Raw genomic sequence first — 20,690 nt, forward strand, 5'->3', positions numbered from 1 at the left:
TCTGCAGTCACATCTGGTTTAAGGGCTGAACCCACATCACCCAATGCAAATATTCTTTCCATTGGTGAAAGAAGGAGGGGCCTGTATAGTCCAGAGGTGGGTTGCTCCTGGTTCGGGCGATCCGGTGGTGGCAACGGCGGGAGGCTCCACCCACCCACCCAGACGCTTCTGGGCATGCACAGAAACATGGTGCGTGCACACACAGGCGAACAGGTAGTAAAAAAAAAAAAAAGGAAACCCACCACTGCTGTAGTCGCTTTTTTCCTACAACAGCAAGTTTTGAAATATATATTGTCCACATTTCTATGGAGGGTCTCAGTCATCCAGTCCCAAAGGTGCTTTTTTTCCCCTTCTAAAAGCAACTGGACGTTCCTGATTTTTCTTGAAAACATTTCACTTTTCATCCAATAAGCTTCTTCAGTTCTAAGTAGTTGACTGTAAAGAGTATAAATATCTTCCATTCCCCACCAGTTAATAGACTTGAAGAAGCTTCTTGGGTGAAAAAGTAAAACATCTTCAAGAAAAAAAGCAAGAATCCAGTTGTCTTTAGAGGGATACCTTGTCCACATTCTAAAATAATAGTTTTCTTAGATTTGATTGGTTCTCCCATAAATGCAAACATGGCCTTTGACATTTTTCCTGTTTTCTTTCACAATTACAGCACAGTGCATTGATATCTATATTTGTTCATATTGATTGAATGTGGTGATACATGATCACATAACCAACCTGCAGAATTGAGTTTGTCTATAGGATGAATTTCAGCACGGTGATCACAGAAGTGAGTGGCATCTCACTTGTACTTCCATAGAGGAGGCTGCCAGAGATTCTGCTAACCTGGGCATCCTCCCAATGTAGAGGAGGAGGAGGAGGAGGAGGAGTATACTTTATCAATGAGTCAATTGACCATATTAAAGAAGGAGCATCAGCTACCATCATTTTGATTTTTTGAAATCTCATTATTATTATTAGACTTAATATAGCCACCTACCCCAATGGGCTGAACCTGTTTTGCTGTTTGCAGTTGACTCTTGCTGGCATTCTGGTAAATATTACGCATCCCCACGAAGTCTCATATCTAATGTGCAGAGAATGGTAATTGCTTCCAAAATATGAAAATAATATTAATAGAAAGGTCTGCTATGTATTTTTAATTCATCATTTCCTGGGTAAGAAATATCAGAAGAAAAGGTTTCTTCCAACTTTATTGATAGGTATTCCCTAGATTTTAAAAAAAATGTTTTGTGAGAAGATACAAAGTTATAATTATTGTAATTTATATAATATAATTTTTTTTGCAGCAACTGCCACCTTACTCTTGGTGATTGAAAATCTATGATACTGATTAAAAATGGAAGTGACAAACTCAAAAGAGAATCATAACAATAATTTCCCTCTGTTGTAGAACTCCTCTCTTCTTGAAGACACTTAGACCGGTCAAGCAAAATCCAGTCTGATTTTGAAGGAGCATCCCTTCTAGTACTGAAGTTCCTCACTGAAGAAGAAATTGGATCACTGAAGATCTACTGGTCCTCATGCATTCCAACAGCTGTTTTACCTCTCTGTTCTCCTTTACTGGCCCTGCTGTGAAGAGGCTGTTGGGCTGGAAGCAAGGGGACGAGGAGGAAAAGTGGGCTGAAATGGCAGTGGATTCCTTGGTGAAGAAGCTGATGAAGAAAAGGGGTGCCTTGCAGGAACTGGAGAGAGCCCTCAGCTGTCCTGGGCAGCCCAGCAAATGTGTGACCATCCCCCACTCCCTGGACGGAAGGATGCAGGTCTTCCACCGCAAAGGATACCCGCATGTCATCTACTGCCGAGTATGGCGCTGGCCTGACTTGCAGTCCCAGCATGAATTGAAACCTCTAGCCTGCTGTGAATTCCCCTTTGGCTCTAAGCCAAAGGACGTCTGCATCAACCCTTACCATTATCAAAGGGTGGAAGCCCCAGGTGATTCCGCCAGCTGCATGTTTAGGAAAGGACAGAGCCCTGCCGTGGTTGCATCATTATTCTTATGTGCAAAAAAAAAAGGGAGCTATACAGAAACTTTAATTGAAAGAAAGGGATCAAAGATCCAAGAGGCAAACTTTTAGTTAGGGATAGGTCACCAAGACCCAGAGAAGAAAAGACAGGAGGGATTCAGACGCCATTCTTATTAATAGGAATGAGCATGTCTTGACCACGGGCATACAAAGGGTTGCAATTCACTCCTGGGACCAGTTCACTTTTACTGCAAGTGCATTGGCAACGTGCTGGCAATAGTAATAATTCGCCCCCAATAGTCCCAGATTAGATTGTCTTTCTCTCCTGTTTGGTTGCTGTGATTTGACCTTTTGTTAGGCTACTTATTTTATGTAGCTGATTATATTTTATGAGAGTGAGTTTTCAGCAGATGAAATGGCAGAAAATACTGTAGCAATAAGAAGTGATATATTGGTATTAAAATAGGGTCCCCTTTAAACAATTGGATTCTTTACATTTAATCAGATAATTTTGCAAAGCATTTTTTTTTATAACTGCAGGTGAATTTTAATGATGCAAACAAGAATTTCTTCAACAAATTGTTCAACTGCAGCTTAGTCTAAGTCAGGGGTGTCCAAACTTGAGAACTTTAAGACTTGTGGACTTCAACTCCCAGAATTCCCCAGCCAGCAATTCTGGGAATTGAAGTCCACAAGTCTTAAAGTTCTCAAGTTTGGACACCCCTGGTCTAAGTGAATTCTACCATCATATTTAACCTGCTTGTTTGATCATGTAAATTGGCCTGCTGTCTGCTAGGTACAAAAATAAAAAACAAACAGTTGTGTGCTTTTAAAAACCCATTATGATGCCACTCTCTGACCATTGGGATCTAGCAAAGCGGATACTGAAAATCTTGTAATTGTGTGCCCTTGGTTGGTGCCTCTCCCTGTGTTTTGTGCTTGTCCAAGGTGCTGAAATAGTAAAGTCCCTTTCGCTCCTTTCTTAGGACGTATTGAATGTTATGCAGGAAAGATATAATTGAAATCATTGACAGAGAACTCTAGATTAGATGATAGAACAATAATTCAGCACCATTTGATCCTTAATTTAATTTTTTTTGGCAATCATTCTTAATTCAAGGTGAATGCCTGGATAAGTCCATGCAGATTTTTTAACTCTATCGTGTCATCATTTCCCCACATTAAATATACAGTATCTATGCCTGCCTGCCTGCCTGCCTATTATCTATCTGTCCGTCCATCCATCCATCATCTGTCATTGTTATTGATCATGTTTATATCTATCTATCTATCTATCTATCTATCTATCTATCTATCTATCTATCTATCATCTATCTATCTATCTATCTATCCTCTATCTTATCTATCTATCTATCTATCTATCTATCTATCTATCTATCTATCTATCTATCTATCTATCTATCTCACCTATATATCATGTCATACATCAATAATTTTTACCTTTCTATCATCTATCATTCTCCTCTTTCTCCCTCTCCCCAATCTCTCTCCATACCTACCTAGCTACCTACCTACCTATCTACCTACCTATAATATCTATGTATTATATCTATGTATCATGCCCATCTATTATCTATATCATCAATATAATCAATATCTTCTATATTCTGTCATCTCTTCCTATCTGTCTCTTTCAATCTGTCTTTCTCTCATTTCTATTTATCTAGCATTGTAATCTCTCTCTTTCGCTCTCATCTATCGTCTAATTTATATCCCTATGGTCTATCTATATCTAATCTATATGTATGCCTGACACCAAAGAGCTTCTTTCTATTTTCAAAACTTCTCTTGTAGTGTTGCCTCCAGTCTTGGTTCCAAGACAGAGTGAATTCAGCCCACGGTTCAGCCTCCTGACCCCATTCCAAAATGCGTCTCTTGAGAGTGAGCAACAGGTGTCCAACAGTGCAACTCATCCTGATCCTCACCCTGCAAAGCAGCCTCCCTGCACTCCTTTCCCAGAATCCCACAATATGCACACACCATCAACAAGCAGCATGGGCTACTCAGTGACCCGAGGAAATGCAGCTGCCCCAGAAAGGACTTATGAGCTCACAGGTATGCAAAACAGTACCCGGACACTCAGTGGGAGTGAATCTATTGCAACCTCTCTTTAGAAAATGCAGAATTTGGTGCCATTAAACTGGAAGACACACACATTTGTGAAATGTTCCATCTTTTTTTAAGGGACGTGCATCAGCGCACCAACATGCCTACCGTCCCTGTCCTACTGTCCCCACTTATTTGTATCCATTTCATGTATTCATAATCATGTTTATACATATTTGTTATCTTATACATGCTTGACAAAATAAATAAAATAAGAACCAACGTAATGAGCCGTGGTGGTGCAGTGGTTAGAATGCAGTATTGCAGGCTACTTCTGCTGACTGTCAGCTGCCTGCAATTTGGCAGTTCGAATCTCACCAGGCTCATGGTTGACTCAGCCTTCCATTCTTCCAAGGTCGGTAAAATGAGGACCCAGATTGTTGGGGGCAATATGCTGAGACTCTAAATCGTTTAGGGTTGTAAAGCACTGTGAAGCGGTATATAAGTCTTAAGTGCTAATGCTATTCAATGCTGCCTACAAATTCATGCAATTCTGGTAGTAGCAACTGTATTACTTTTGCGAATTTGGGTTGGAGAATGGCATATTTATTATTTATTTATTTATTTTACAGTTTTTAAATAGCTCAATCAGCCTTTGAAGCTTCTGGATGGGTTGCAACACAGCATTATAAAAGCAACAGTAACCAAGAGGAATAATTGATGAAAGTGTTAAACCAGAGCAAGCAGATGGGTTCAGTTTTCTTAGGCACAGAAGAGCTGGATGACTTTCGGCCACTTGCTCAGCCCAGACTAACTCACAGGGTTATTTTTGTGGTACGAAAAAATAGCTTTCCTGAGCTCTTGTTAACAAAATTGGGGTATACCTTAAGTTGATTTATTCATACAATCAAGGGAAGCCTTAACACAATGCTGTTCTTGGAAATGTGAGCTTTGTATGCATGGCAAGACATTGGCAAGCATCTGACTGAATGCAGTAATACAATTTGCTTAGTAAATATCTATGGCTCTGAGGTAATTTCCTTTTATTTATATAGGCTGGTCATGAAATAGCTTTCTCTTTTCAGCTGCCGCATCTCTTCTTCCTTCTAATGCCAAAGAGATGCCACAAAAGCCCAATAAATGCCCTGCACAGGAGGAAGTCCCAAGCAGTTCATCAACACCACCATTGCCCTGTGGACCTGGAGGTAGGTCAAGACTTGTGCTTTTCCCCTAGGGAAAGATCTGCTCATGAGCCCACGAATGATTGGATTTTCCTCCCAAGGGCTCTTAGCCAAAATAGTTCTACTTAGTAGACCGAAACCAGAATAGGCTTAACTTGGTTTGATTATTGCTAGTGTTGTTGAAGATAGTGGCTTCATTTGATAACAAGAAAGGCCATCAATTGATTTTGCCTCGTAGAAAGAAAAACATCTGCCATTCATTCCTGAGTATGACCCAGAGTTTCTGGTCTTGTGGAAGGAAGAATATTTTGCTGCCTACGGTTTTATATAAATCATGTTTTCCTGTTGCTTGCCTTATTTTACACTAATAGGCTCATAGTTCATTCTTTCCTGTGCTGTTCCAAGTTCAGAAAAGCCCTTTGAGATGAGAACAGAACAGTGCACATATTCCGTATTTAGTCACACCCTAGATTGAAATAGGAATATTATAGGATGAGGAAGGAGTATTAGATAGGTTCACTGCCTTGAGTTACATATAAAAGTAGGATAAAAGTAAGTAAAGTAATAAAAATATATTTGATTGCTATAATGAAATTCACATTTTGAAAGTAACACACTCAGTTAATTACACTAATTGACACAACACACTAGTTTTATTGCATTATTTTTCATTGTCCTTTCTAGTAGTTCTCAACTTACGACCATTCATTTAGCAACTGAAAAAAAATGATTTATGACGCTGATCTCTGCACTTATGACCATTGCAGCATCCCCATAGCCACTTGATCAGAATTTGGGCACTTGGCTACCAGCATGTATCTATGACAGTTGCACCATCTCAGGGTCACATGATCTCCATTGGCAACTTTCCTAGTGGGCTTCTGACAAAATCAATAAGGGAAGCCAGATTTCCTTAACAACTGAATGATTCACTCAACAACTTCAGTGATTTGCTTAACAACTTGGGGGGGGGGGAGATTATAAATCTTGAGACAGGTGTGACTCATTAATGAGCATATTGCTTAGCAAAGAATCTTTCAGTCCCAATTGTGCTCATAAATCAAGGATTAGCCTTTATATCTCTTTTCTGTCCTGGCAATGCCAGCTCTTTAAATGTGTATGTGAAGAGAGTATTTGGATATGAAACAAATGACATTGCTATTACTGCATTTCTACCTACATGCACCTGTGAAACCTTCTTCCAGATGCCCAACCTGTGAGCTATGAGGAACCAGATCAGTGGTGCGCAATTGCCTATTACGAACTCAATAAGAGAGTAGGAGAGACTTTTCAGGCCTTTTCTCGAAGTATACTAATAGATGGCTTTACAGATCCTTCAAACAAGGACCGCTTCTGCCTTGGATTTCTCTCTAATATTGGCAGGAATTCTTCCATAGAAAACACCCGAAACCACATCGGAAAAGGTAATTGCAAAGAAACACTGCTGGGAAATGGCTCAGTTCAAAACTTGACATCAATACCTGGGAAAATCCTGGGAAAGATAATCAAGCAGTGGATTTATGAACATCTAGAAAGGAATAAGGTGATCACTAGAAACCGGCATATGGTTATTAAAATCAAATAAGGCCAAACCAGCCTTATGGCCGCCTTTGATAATGTGACTGAATCTGCACTGGTGAGATCACTCTTGAAATACTGTGTCCTATTCTGGTCACCATGATATAAAAAAGATGCTGTGGATATAGTATGCTTGCATTTTAGTAAGGCATTTGACAAAATAGACCACAGCCTATTTCTTGGGAAGACAGAACAATGTGGGATAGACAGTACCACCATCAGACGGATTCACAGCTTGCTGTGACATGTAGTCCTCGCTGGAACTATATCTACATGGAGGGGAACATGCAGTGGGGTACCTCAGTGTTCTGACTTGGGCCCAGTGCAGAGATGGGCTCCTACCGGATCAGCCTGGTTCGGCCTGGGTTGCTGGAATCGGCAGCGACCCAGGCCTGCCATGCCCTCAAACCGGTTCCCTGGTCGCTGCCGTCACCACCGCCATCTTGTTTTTGAGTTCTGTGAACACACAGAACAATTTTAATTGAACTGCACATGCGCGCACACAGGAGCGAAGCGGCAGTAAAGCCAGCCAGAACCCACCGCTGGCCTAGTGCTCTTTATATCCTCATAAATGATCCAGACAAGGGGATAAAAGGGGAACTCATCAGATAGACTCAAGATTCAGAAGGAACTTGGCTTGAGCATTTGGCTCTATCCAACAAGGTCAGTTCAGTGGCGAGAAAAATAAGGTCCTGCCCTTAGGCAGGAAGAACCAAATGCACAGGCATAGAATAGTGGCACCTGGCTCAACAGTAGTAATTGAGAAAAAGATACAGAAGTCCCAGTGCACCACTACTTAAGTATGTGCCAGCAGTGTCTGCAGCTACCGAAAAATCGATTCAGTCCTAGGCAGTATCAAGAGGGATAGCATCAAAATCATATCAAGTGATTGTAATGTTTTTATACTGCACTGGTGAGATCACACTTGGAACACTGTGTCCGATTCTGGTCACCATGATATAAAAAAGATGCTGAGACACTTTCTACAGTGCAGAGAAAAGCAACAAAAATGATAAGGGGTCCGGAGACGAAGAGAACTAGGCAAAGAGAAGACTTAGGGGAGACATAATGGCAGTCCTCCAATACTTGAAGGGCTGCCCAAGGGAAGAGGGCATCAATTTATCCTCCAAAGCACCTGAGGATAGGACAAGAAGCAGTGATGGAAGCTTGTCAGTTGAAGATTTGACCTGGAATTAAGGAGACATTTCCTGATAGTGAGAACAATTAGTCAATGGACAGCTTGCCTCCCAGAGTTGTTTGTGGATGCTTCATCCCTGGAGGTTTTCAAGAAAAGACTGGGCAGCTATTTGTCCAGGATGGTATTAGGGTCTCCTGTCTTGGGCAGGGAGACCTCCAAGGTTATTTCCAGCCCTTTGATTCAGGAACCCTGTTCCTAAGCTCTGTTCGTGATTTAGGAAGTCTGTTCCTAAAATGTAAACATTATTTGTTTATTTTTTAAGCTATTATAAGAATGAATGCATGGCATTTCTATTTTGACAACATAAAACTATGAAATATAAGAGAAAGTCAATATAATTTTAAAATTTATAGTTCATTCATGTTATATTCACTTTGGGACCATGATGACTTACAATGAAAATTTGGGTCCCAATTTGGTCCCAAGTTGAGTAATTGTCTAAGTCAGGGGTGTCCAAACTTGGGAACTTTAAGACTTGTGGACTTCAACTCCCAGAATTCCCCAGCCAGCATGGCTGGCTGGGGAATTCTGGGAGTTGAAGTCCACAAGTCTTAAAGTTCCCAAGTTTGGACACCCCTGGTCTAAGTAATGACATATATATGGTTTAATATTGTCTTGTTATAGAACTCTTATTATTCTTCCCACTTTATATACAGCCTGGAAATATCCTAGTGGTTTCGTAGCAAACACAAGTGAGATCTGATCCTACTTCAAGGGTGGATTAACCAAGCTGCTGCCAGCTGTGGTAGATCCACATGTGGAATGTTTAAAGGAGGCTCAAATCCTTAGCAAAATCTCTGGCTGGATTCTGAAACCTTTACTGTCAATACACAAAGCCCTTTCAGATAGTAATAGAAGGAAAGAGGTAGATTAGGCTAGAGGTAGAACCAATGGTACATCCGATAGTCCTCTTTCCTGGCACACCATCTCACATGCCAGCCTGAGTCAAAGTGTGGTATCTGTTCAGGGAGGTCATCCTCAATGGCTTACAAAAAAATCTTCTTTGGGCTGCAAGAAAATCAGTGAAATTGTGACTGGCTTGGCTTTTTATGAAGGACCTCACAATATTAGCAATATTTCTAATAGATTGATATACATGAAGAGAAGGTGGGATGTCTGAGCAGGAGAGAAACTATGATTGCCACCTTTGGGGAAGGGAAAGAGAGTGAAGGTGGTCTGGCCAGCAATGTCTTAACCAGTGGTGACATTCAAAAATTTTTTACTACCAGTTCTGTGGGTATGGCTTGGTGGCTGTGGCAGGAGAAGGATATTGCAAAATCTCCATTCCCTCCCCACTCCTGGGGGAAGGATATTGCAAAATCTCCATTCACTCCCCACTCTTAGGGGAAGGCTATTGCAAAATCCCCATTCCCTCCCCATTCCTGAGGGAAGGATACTGCAAAATCCCCATTTCCTCCCCACTCCTGGGGGAAGGATATTGCAAAATCTCCATTCACTCCCCACTCTTAGGGGAAGGATATTGCAAAATCCCAATTCACTCTCCACTCCTGGGGGAAGGATATTGCAAAATCTCCATTCACTCCCCACTCCTGGGGGAAGGATATTGTAAAATCCCCATTCCCTCCCCACTCCCGAGGGAAGGATACTGCAAAATCCCCATTTCCTCCCCACTCCTGGCGGAAGGATATTGCAAAATCCCCATTCACTCCCCATTCTTAGGGGAAGGATATTGCAAAATCCCAATTCACTCTCCACTCCTGGGGGAAGGATATTGCAAAATCTCCATTCACTCCCCACTCCTGGGGAAAGGATATTGCAAAATCTCCATTCCCTCCTGTTAGATATTTGTTCTAACTACAGTGGTTTCCACCAAGCTCCTCTGTTCCAGCGGGAACAGAGGTTTAAGCCTATTGGTCGAAAGGTCTAACAGCTCAACCTTCGCTGGATTGTTCTCACTTGTTGTACTTAATAAAGAGCTGTTGTTACCATTAAGCCTGTGTGTGCCTATCCATTACCCAATCTAACTCTGGCGACGAGGATGGGATTGGAAGGCAAGTAGGCGAACTGAAAGAGTGTAGCAATCCAGCAAGTACATCCAGCCTGGAGGGCAGCGTGGCTTTGAGCAGCCATTTTTGAGCAGCAAACTCAAAACACTCTCTGAACACAAAATAGCCATGCCCCCCCACCGACTCCGTATGACCCAATCACTGAGCACTGGGACTCGTGCATGCTACAATTTGACTGCTTCATCGAGGCAAACGACCTCATGGGCTTTTTTGAAGGCCGCAAGAAGAACATGTTCCTCAGATACTGTGGCCGAGAAGTGTTCAAGACAGCGAAAGACCTCTCTGAGCCGACACCGCTACAATCAGCCGCCTGGTCTGTACTTCAGCAGACGCTGAGGACCCACTATGCACCCAAGCCATCCAAGCACATTCGCTGGCATGAGTTTAACATCAGAAATCAGAAAGAGGGTGAGTCAATTAACGAGTACGTTGCAGCGCTCCGCAAGGCCGCAGCGTACTGTGAATTCCGAGACCTGGATGAGCTGATACTGGACCGCATAATTTGCAGCGTGCGGGACATTAACCTACAGAGGAGGTTACTCACTAAATCTAACCTCACTCAGCTCATCGCATTGAACAAGGCCAGGGCATCTGAATCAGCCATCAAATCTACTGAGACTCTGCAGCATCAAAGCACTCCACAAAACGCACGAAAGAGTACATACATACATCGCGAGTCTGCAGTACCCGAGAGCTCAGAGGGCAAGGAAGATGACAGCTGCCGCATGCGCAGTAGCCGTGCCCAGCCGGCGCGCAAATTCAAACCGCGTCTCCTGCCTTGTGCTAGCTGCAGAGGAGACCATGCCAGATCGGATTGCTGTTTCCGCGACGCAACCTGTCAGCGCTGCGAGCGAAAGGGGCATATCGTCAAGGTGTGCCGAAGCAAATTTCCTGCCACTGCCTGGAAAGGTTTGGTGCAAAACCAAACCGCCCACAGAGGCCCAACCAAGGGGCCTGGCAGAAACCACCACGCGCTCAGAGGGCGACAACAGAGTCACCTACCACATGTCAATCAGCCAAGTCCACACTAGGCGGCCAAAAAAGCTGAAGGTCACAGTCCTCATCGAGGACTCTCCATGTGAGATGGAGATCGACACCGGGTCATCACTGACCATCATGCTGTGGTTTACCCTAAAGCAGGCTATCCCTAGCCTAAAGAAACAGCATCTTGGCACCCCTGACAAACGCCTACGCGATTACCAGGGAAACCAGGTCCCATCATGGGCCAATGCACCTTCCAGGTGAAGTTCAAGCAGTTCAGTGGGAAATTCCCAGTGACAGTGGTCAGCGGCAACCTGCAGAGCTTCTTAGGGCTAGATTGGTTCCAAGCCCTGGGCCTAGAGGTGGCCTTGAAAGACGACGGTACTGAAGCCATCTTTAAGGGGTTCGAGGACGTCTTCGGCACCAGTCTGGGTAAGTATGTGGGGACTCCAATTTCCTTTAGTTTGGACCCCAACATATTCCCAATAAGGCTAAAACTCAGGAGACTACCTTTTGCTCTTCACCCCAAAATTGACAGGGAAATTGACAAGCTCGTAGGCTAGGGAATCCTAGAGCCGGTCGATCACGCATGCTGGGAGACCCCTATAGCGACACCTGTCAAATCTGACGGGTCTGTCCACATCTGTGCGGACTACAAGTGCATAATAAATAAAGCACTACAACAAAGCGCCTACCCTGTACCCATTGTACAGCACCTCCTTCATTCATTAGGCCCCGGAAATTTTTTTGCGAAATTGGACATGGCGCAGGCATACCAACAATTGTCTGTAAATGGCGCTATGGCAGAGGCCCAAACCATTGTGATGCAAAGGGGTGCATTAAAATGTCACTGCCTGCAATTCGGCGTTAGTATCGCCCCAGGACTGTTCTAAAGTGTCATGGAATGGCTTTGCAGGGGATTCCAGGAGTCATCCCCTATTTCGATGACATCTTGGTATCGGCTGCAAACGAGGTGCAACTTTTCAAACGTGTACGAACAGTTTTGGCTCGAATTGGAGACAAAGGTCTCCGTCTCAAAAAAGAGAAATGCCAAATTAGCCTGCCAAGGGTTGAATTCTTAGGGTACCTAATCGATGGCTCTGGGATTCACCCGACCACACAAAAAAACAAAACAATTCAGGACGCCCCCACACCTCGCAATCAAACCGAGCTGCAGGTGTTCCTCGGGCTCCTTAATTTCTACAGCGTCTTTCTTAAACAGAATGCTACCATTGCTGAGCCCTTACACCGTCTCCTGGCTAAGAACGCAAAGTGGTCCTGGGGCAGAGCAGAGCCTGCCGCATTTGCTGTGGTAAAACGACTCCTGGCGGCAGACTCCTTCCTGGTACAATACAGCCAGACCCTGCCGTTGGTACTGACCTGCGACGCTTCCCCATTTGGCATTGGCGCCGTCCTCAGCCACTGCATGCCCAACGGAACTGAAGCTCCTATTGCATTTTACTCCAGGATCTTGTCTGCCGCAGAGCGGAACTACAGCCAGCTGGACCGTGAGGCTTTGGCTGCAGTGGCCGGAGTAAAGAGGTTCCATGAGTATCTATATGGCCGGGACTTCAAACTGGTTACGGACCACAAGCCGTTGTTGGGCTTACTGGCTGGGGACCGACCTACCCCAGTGTCATTATCACCCCGCATGACCAGATGGACCATCTTCCTAGCTGCCTACTCCTACCATCTCATCCACCGACAAGGCTCCACTTTGGGGCACTGACGCTCTAAGCCGCTGCCCGCTGCCTGAACTTCTTGCTGACTCTACCCCCGAGATGCCAGTCCTGCTCATTAACTGCCTTGAGACGTTGCCCGTCACTGCAAAGGACTCCACCATCACACAAATTTTGAACTGGGTGTGGAGGGAGTGGCCCAAGGGGCCTGTTGGGGCTGATTTCAAAATGTATTTTGCCAAACGCAATGAGTTATCAGTTGTAAATGGCTGTTTACTGTGGGGGGACTGGGTTGTTGTTCCACCCAAACTGCGCATTGCAGTATTAGAGGCTTTACACGTAGGGCATCCTGGAATTGTCAGGATGAAGTCTTTGGCTAGGAGTTGCATATGGTGGCCTAATATGGACAGGGAGATTGAAGAATGGGTGGCTACCTGCACACCATGCCAGGAGTCCAGACCAGCTCCCCCAGAGGCGCGCGCTAAGGAGTGGGAGTGACCTCAAGCACCGTGGTCTAGGGTGCACATTGATTTTGCTGGCCCAGTTCATGGCCAGACATTCCTCGTAGTTGTGGATGCCTACTCGAAATGATTATAGGTAGTCCTGATGACCTCCACTATGGCAGAAGCGGTCATCAAGATGCTACGGAGACTTTTCTCCACACATGGCCTGCCCGACATCTTGGTCTCTGACAACGGGCCCCAATTCATGGCCATGCAATTTGAGACCTTCCTAGCAGCTCAGGGAATCAGGCATGCCCTGGTCGCACCATTCCATTTAGCCTCCAATGGTCAGGTGGAGAGAATGGTGAGATCTGCAAAAGAGGCCCTCTATAGGATGGACCCGGGTGATTGGCAAACACGGGTTGACCACTATTTGCTAATTCAGCACATCACACGCAGTGCCACTACAGGGAGAAGCCCCTCCGAGCTTCTCATGGGTCGCTGGCTAAGGTCCCACTTAGACCGGCTACTCTCCAATTATTCTGCCTCATTATCCCCAGACTCCACAAGCAAAATTCGAAACTTTAGATTTTGCAAGACTCAGAAATTTAGCATCGGGGATTCGGTATATTCCCACAACTACGCCGGGGGAACTCTGTGGATTCCTGCCACAGTGATAGGCATCACCGGCCCTCACTCTTACCTCCTAGAGCTTGAGGACGGTAGGAATTGGAGAAGGCATATTGACCAACTCTGTGGCCACCTCTCCAACTCCACTCTTAAGACAACCAGAGGTAACTCCTGCACGAGTTAGCCAAAGCCCTACCCAAACGGAGCAAACACTCACTCCTTCCACGGCCAGCTCAAGTCCAAGGGTACCAGGAATCTTATCTGGTTTTGTTGCAGGCCCGCAGTGAGCTCCAAGCGAACTGGCTCTAGAAGCTCCAGCTGCGGCCTGTGAAAGGTTCCAGGAGCTTCCACCAACTGGAGCTGTGGAGCAAACAGGTCTGTGCGACCTGTCCTAGGAAACCCCTCCTACTGAACTGCGCAGGTCAGGCAGAGCTACCCAAAAGCCCGTCTACCTGAGTGACTACGTAACAAGTAGAATTGTTCCATCCAAGAGGGGAGGGGTCTTAGATATTTGTTCTAACTGCAGTGGTTTCCACCAAGGTCCTCTGTTCTGGCGGGAACAGAGGTTTAATTCTATTGGTCAAAGGGCCTGACAGCTCCCTATAAAAGGGCTGCTGTCAGACTCAACCTTCGCTGGATTGTTCTCATTTGTTGTACTTAATAAAGAGCTGTTGTTACCATTAAGCTTGTGTGTGCCTATCCATTACCCAATCTAACACCTCCCCACTCCAGGGGAAGGATTCTACAAAATCCCCACTCACTCCCCATTCTTGGGGGAAGGATATTGCAAAACCTCCATCCCCCCCCTCTGGGGCCAGCCAAAGGTGGTATTTGCCAGTTCTCTGAACTACTCAAAATTTCCGCTACCGGTTCTCCAGAACTGGTCAGACCCTGCTGAATTTCACCCCTGGTCTTAACCCCCCAGAATGGTGAGCAAGGCCACAGTTGACAAGAGGTTGCCCAGATAAAAGTGGGCTCCATGTCAAAAATATGGAAGCTAAATGGAGCGTTTTGCTGTCCATAGAAGTGACCAACTTGGTCAGTTAGATCAGAAAGTCAGGCAAAAGTACACTTTACAAAAGCCACGTGGTTACAGAAGAAACAAAGCTGGATCTGAGGTTTTCATACCCAAAGCATACAGTTGACGTCCCCTTCTTCCCACCTTCCCCCATGGTTATCTAGTGTCCAATTAGGTACAAACAAACTGTTTGGGTAACAGTCATTGTCTTTGCCGGCTGGATGGTTCTGCATTCCTTAGTGTGACCAATGGCCTATGGCTATCATCCAATGCTTAGTTTTGATTCTTCTCATGCTAACCCCCCCCCCCCCCCCAATCCCACCCTGCAGCTCTCCCTCCCCATTAAGCATGGCAGGCTGAAAGGAGGCAGTGCATAGCGTAGCAGGATAGCAGTCCTGACAGGATTCCTGAAAAGACTGCCACACAGCAAAAATGGTATCTTTAGCATTGGGACTGCCGAGTCTGCTTGTCTTGCCAACTGATTCTGTCCATCACGAAACAATACCCCAATCTTAGTGTATCATGAAGTAGTTTAGAACAAGAGACTTTTTGCTTCGATCTGTGTTGGATGACATCCTTCTTGGTCCCTCTTGTCTCCTGAAGGTGTCCACCTGTATTATGTAGGGGGAGAGGTCTTTGTTGAGTGTTTGAGCGACTGCAGCGTTTTTGTCCAGAGCTCGAATGCCAACCGTGAGTGCGGCCTCCACCCGAGCACCATCTGCAAAATCCCCAGTGGATACAACCTGAAGATTTTCAACAACCTACTCTTTGCACAGCTGCTTTCCCAGTCGGTTAACGACGGTTTTGAGGCAGTCTCCGAGCTCACCAAGATGTGCTTCATCCGGATAAGCTTTGTTAAAGTAAGAACTTTCTTTGTCTTGAATTATAAAGCTGAAAAAATGGGATTGGCCTCTTCGTTACAAGGACATTTTAAAAGGATGAGATGTGCTAAGTTTTTGTTCCCCCCAAAATTTTTATTGGTTTTTATACATTTATGGGGAAAGGTAAGGGGATATATAAAAATTTTTGGCAGCTCCCACGCTAGTGATAGAAATCCATCCAAAACTCACACTTTTTACAATCTTAAAAACAAAATATAAAAGATAAGCAGGAAACAAGGTCTTATTCTTATATTGTCAACCATGTGTTTAATCATTTTTCCTTTGTCACTTTCTAGAATATCACCAATTACTGTTATTTCAAATACTTTTATTTTTGTGACCTGAGCCTTTTCGATATTGCTCCTTCCTCCCTGTCTCCAGAGGGAGGCTCAACCCCCCCCCCTCGTCTTGTACCTTGCTCTCCTTTTCACTACCTTCGCTGTGTCCGTCCTCTAGGAGGGAGAGATGCTTTTTAATGAAGGCTTCAGCCTCCTGCACTGTGTTAATTCTAATCCTATTTCCCTCCCAGAAGATCAAGAGATGCGCTAAGTTTTGTATCTCCGTATTTCTCCATAAACAAGTAAGAAGTGAAAAATGATCACAACTCTCTGAAATTTGTGCCACTGTCTTAGCACTAGTGACTTCAATTACGAGTGATCTCTAACAAGAGGGAATAAAAAATTCTTTAAATTTGAATTTATGTCCAAGATTATTCCAAGTGAACCATACATGGGCTGCTCCTTGGCTGCCTTTCCATTTTCAGCCATAGCAATTCATTGGTCTTGTGGAAGACAGAATATATGTTTTACTTTTCCCTTCTCAAGAGCGCTCTTCCGACTCCCTTAGTTATGATTTCTTCAAGATTGTATGCAAAATTAGAACAGCCCTCAGTCTAAAACCATCTCCATGCTCCTTGAACTTTTGGGGACTCTCAGAACTGGACCTGAGCTAAAACCATTTCTAAAGGCTGCCATCCTGCACCTCCTTTCTTGGGAGTGAGACTCACTAAGCTCAGATATATTTTCTCCAAATAGTTGGGGTTTAGGAATGTTGCTGATGGTTTCATTGCTCTTGTAAATGATTATAGCCAGGGGTGGGCTTCAAAAATTTTAGCAAGGGGTTCTCTGCCTGGTTGCTGGGTGGGCGTGGCCATGGTGGGTGTGGCCTACTTGGCCTCCTGCACCAGGGCGGGGGCGTTTTTACCCTCCCTGGGTTCTGAATGCTTTTCTCGAGCCTCCGGAAGGGCGAAAACGGCCTCCCCAGGCTCCAGAAGGCCTTCCCAAACTTTCCCTGAGCCTCTGTGCGTCCAAAGCGGGCTGCGTGGAGACTCCTGGGAGGGGAGGGGTGGGCGGGGCCAGCCAGGAGTGGGATTTGGGGGGTTCTCTGAACTGCACAGAACCTTAGCTAGAGATTCTCCTGAACCCCTGCGAACCCCCAACAGCCCACCTCTGGTTATATTCTTGTGGCTGATAGGATTTTGTGAGCATTTATGTGTTTGTGTGAGTTCAGCATTTTAATTCTGGAAGAGCCGTACTTTCTCTTTTGAGTGAAGTTTTCCATTCTGGCACATATTTTAAAGACGAGGCGAGCAGCGGAGGTGGCTTTTATTTGTCAGCTTGTCGAGAAGCTCTTTGGGGATGCAGCCCCATCATATTCACATGGTCCCAGAGGCCTTTTTCAAACAGGCACTGGGCGCATCCTCAACTGAGGAACTTCTTGGTTGCTATCACTAGGGTGTCTGCAAAAGATTTGGGGCTTTGCAGCTCAGAATATCCCAACACATTGGCATTTCACTACTCTAGTCACCCCTCTAGGCATTTGCAATCTAGAAAGACCAGATCGAGTCATGAAAAGCTTGCCCATGCCTCACATTTGGGGAAGACTATTTTATTACCCTCCTGTGCTGCCAATGACAATAGGAAAGCACCTGTTGGGGGGTAATGAATTAATGGGACATTTTTCTGCCTTTTCAATGGTATACATTGGAACTGCAGAAAAGGGACATTGAGAAAAAGGTAGCTACAAGGTAGTATTAGCCTCTCATATAAGACATGCAGCTTTCATAATTGTCTGGAGACCAAATTTGCTGGTACTGCAGTGTACTTCCTTGGACACAGACACTGGGAAGAGATTGGCTTTCCTCTCTAGAGTGACTTCTGCATCAAGAAAAGGCCAACACAGCCTCTCCAGCAAAGGTGGGATCTGGGCTTTTCTATACCGGTTCTTCTGCTTTCTGGCCCCCAAAGGCTTTTCATAGAACTTGGAACCATAGAGATGGAAGGGATCTTGGGGGTCTTCTTTTCAGGCCTAGTTAACCCAGGGTTTGCTCAGCACTGTTTTGAAAAACATGACTCCTCTTCCTTCTCCATCAAGAAATAAGGAGGCTCCTCCCTCTCAATGTCAAAACGTAACTACAGGATGTGCATTGCTTATAGTAAAGTAGACAAATAGAGAAATATGGAATGATAATTTGGTGTAATGTTTGAAGGGGCAATGGAAGATATTGTTTATGTATTAAGAAAAAATGAGTATAAAAATGGAAAATAATGGAAGAAAATAATTTGACTGAAAGCTAAGCTATGATGTAAAATGGATTGTGTAAATGAGAGGATGTAAAAGGAAAGACCCAGTCAACACTTTGTTTCTATAATATGGATAAAGTTGTATTAAAATTTAAAAAAAAAACTTTTAAAAAAAGAAATAAGGAGTCTTCATGGCTCCCTTCACTGTCAGAGGCATCTAACAGACAGGGTGAGAGCTCATTCTCGCAGCAGTCAAGGACTTGATGAAGTCCTTGCACAATATGCACAGGCCACACTCTGAAGAGGCAGAACAAGAACAACCAATAAACAAGACTAGCACAATACTTAAAATTAGATTGGATTGCAGAGTCAGGTGGAATCGGAAGGCATCAAAAGCAAATTAAACTAATTAGTCAATATTATGAATAAGGCAAAACAGTCAAACTGTCAGGCGCTAAAGACCGAGACCATATGTGAAGGTTCCATGAAACTGATTTATTGCTAAAAGCCTATTCGCAGGAATCTTTTCAACTAATGGTCAGCACTTAGTTAGAGTTAGATAAGAGTCAAAGGCAATCAAGGGACTGGTTGGACTTCACTTATAGCTACATAGGAATCCTAGGCTGATCCCTCTTTTCATTCTGCCCTCAGGTTCTGCCACTTCTTCTCCTACATCCCTCTGTTTTAACTTAGAACAGGAAGTTCATTCTGAATTTGATTTCTGGAAGGAGATGGTAGATCTGCTTAAAATTCCACAAAGGCTTCTGTATTAGAGAACTCACTCTCTTCAGATTCAGGTTTAACTTTGAAAATATAACCAAAAATTCAATCATTATGAGAAACTATATAATAGAGACTTCACTTACATAATCATTACATCTTCAAAAAGTGGCATAATTTAAACAACAGCATTGTGTGGTTTAAGTAGGAAAAGTATGAATAGAAATCAGGCCTACCCCAGAGGGAGATGAAAAATCATTTAATGAATTGAAAGCCTGGCAGATGTAGCGCTGTATTAGACTCAGCTTCCTTAATTCTTCCTTGCTGAAGAATGCTGTATGAGTTGTTGAAGTAATACTAATGCAATTTGCTCCAAGTCCACATATTTTTATTGTCAGGGTTCCAAATAGCATCCAAAAGTAAATTAGAGTCCAAGGCAAAGTATTGCTCAAAGTTCCAATTTATTAAGAGAGCCTTGTTGGCACATCTGGGAAAACCCGAATCGGAAAGCTTCCAGGTTTTCCCCATCCAGTTGAAAGTTCAAGATCTTGCCCCCCCCCCACAAGTCCATCACATGGTCCAATCTCCCACTGTCATGCTGGCAGTTCCAGAGACACAAAGACAAAGGATGACCTTGGCTTTCTAGAAAGAATGTCGTTATGGCTACATATCATCTAACTCCGTACGATCCCCCCTCTCATTTTCCACAATAGAAAATGCATAGTAGAATAATAGAAAGTGTGGCAGGCCAAAGATCCAAAAGAAAAGACGGCTGCAGGCCTGACAGTTATTAGATGCATCCTAACCCTATCCACAATTTAATGACTTCTTAGTACTTCAAAATGCAAAGGAAAGGTAATGGGTGTATTTGACTAAAATCAAGAAAGTGTCTTCTTGAATAGAATGAAGAATGCAGCCACAATCATCTCATCCTTTACCATTTGTTGGTCTCTTCTGTAGGGCTGGGGAGCAGGATACCATCGCCAGGCAATCACCAGTACCCCTTGTTGGGTGGAGATCCATCTTCATGGACCTTTAAAATGGCTGGATAAGGTGCTGAGGGAAATGGGTTCTCCAGAGGCTCCCATCTCTTCCATTTCGTAAGAATCGTCTCCAGTATCTGGTGGACAAACACGGCTTCAGATATACTGTATGTGGGATGTTTCTCTCTCTCTCTCTCCCCCTCCCCCCTCCACTTTTCTTTATCTGATAGTTAATGTTTTTCATGCTGTTTTAGTATTTAAGATGGTAATCTGTTGTGTTCTATTGATGACTTTATTCTTCCCGCTTATCCTAATTATTGATAATCATAATGAATGAGGGTAATTGTCATCTTTAATAATCCTGAGTGGAAGGTAATTAATATATTATTAATGTTCTAATCTTTGTTTCAGTTTATAACAATAAATAAATATCCTGATAGGTTAATATTAAATGGTTACATTTTTTTCTCTGTTAAAAATGTATGTCAACTTCAGCATTTTAAAAAAATGGTAATTTATTAATTTATTTAAAACATTTTTATAGCTGCCCATCTTTCAGCAAACTCTTATAAAAACTTATAAGAGCTTATAACTTATTTGGATAAAAGTAAATCAGAGTCTAAGGTAAAGTATTGCTCAAAGTTCCAACTTATTAAGAGAGCCATGTTGGCACATCAGGGAAAACCCGAATCTGAAAGTTTCCTGTTTTTCCCCACCCAGTTGAAAGTTCAAGATCTTGCCCCCACCCACCCACAAGCCCATCCCATGGTCCAATCTCCCACTGCCAGGCTGGCAGTTCCACC

The 20,690-nt window shown here is 43.9% G+C and overlaps 1 protein-coding gene across 1 annotated transcript; it reads left to right on the forward strand.

Moving 5' to 3' along the window:
• Positions 1 to 1,535: 1,535 nt before the first annotated feature.
• On the forward strand, positions 1,536 to 20,008 carry LOC309396524 (mothers against decapentaplegic homolog 9-like; the record flags this gene model as incomplete). Its single annotated transcript, XM_081961682.1, has 5 exons — positions 1,536 to 1,947; positions 3,795 to 4,055; positions 6,433 to 6,651; positions 15,385 to 15,641; positions 19,865 to 20,008. The coding sequence occupies 5 exons, from the start codon at positions 1,536 to 1,538 to the stop codon at positions 20,006 to 20,008; spliced, it is 1,293 nt and encodes a 430-aa protein (XP_081817808.1).
• Positions 20,009 to 20,690: the final 682 nt, after the last annotated feature.

Source organism: Natrix helvetica, assembly GCF_964273705.1.
Source record: "Natrix helvetica genome assembly, chromosome: 9".
NCBI lineage: Eukaryota > Metazoa > Chordata > Lepidosauria > Squamata > Natricidae > Natrix > Natrix helvetica.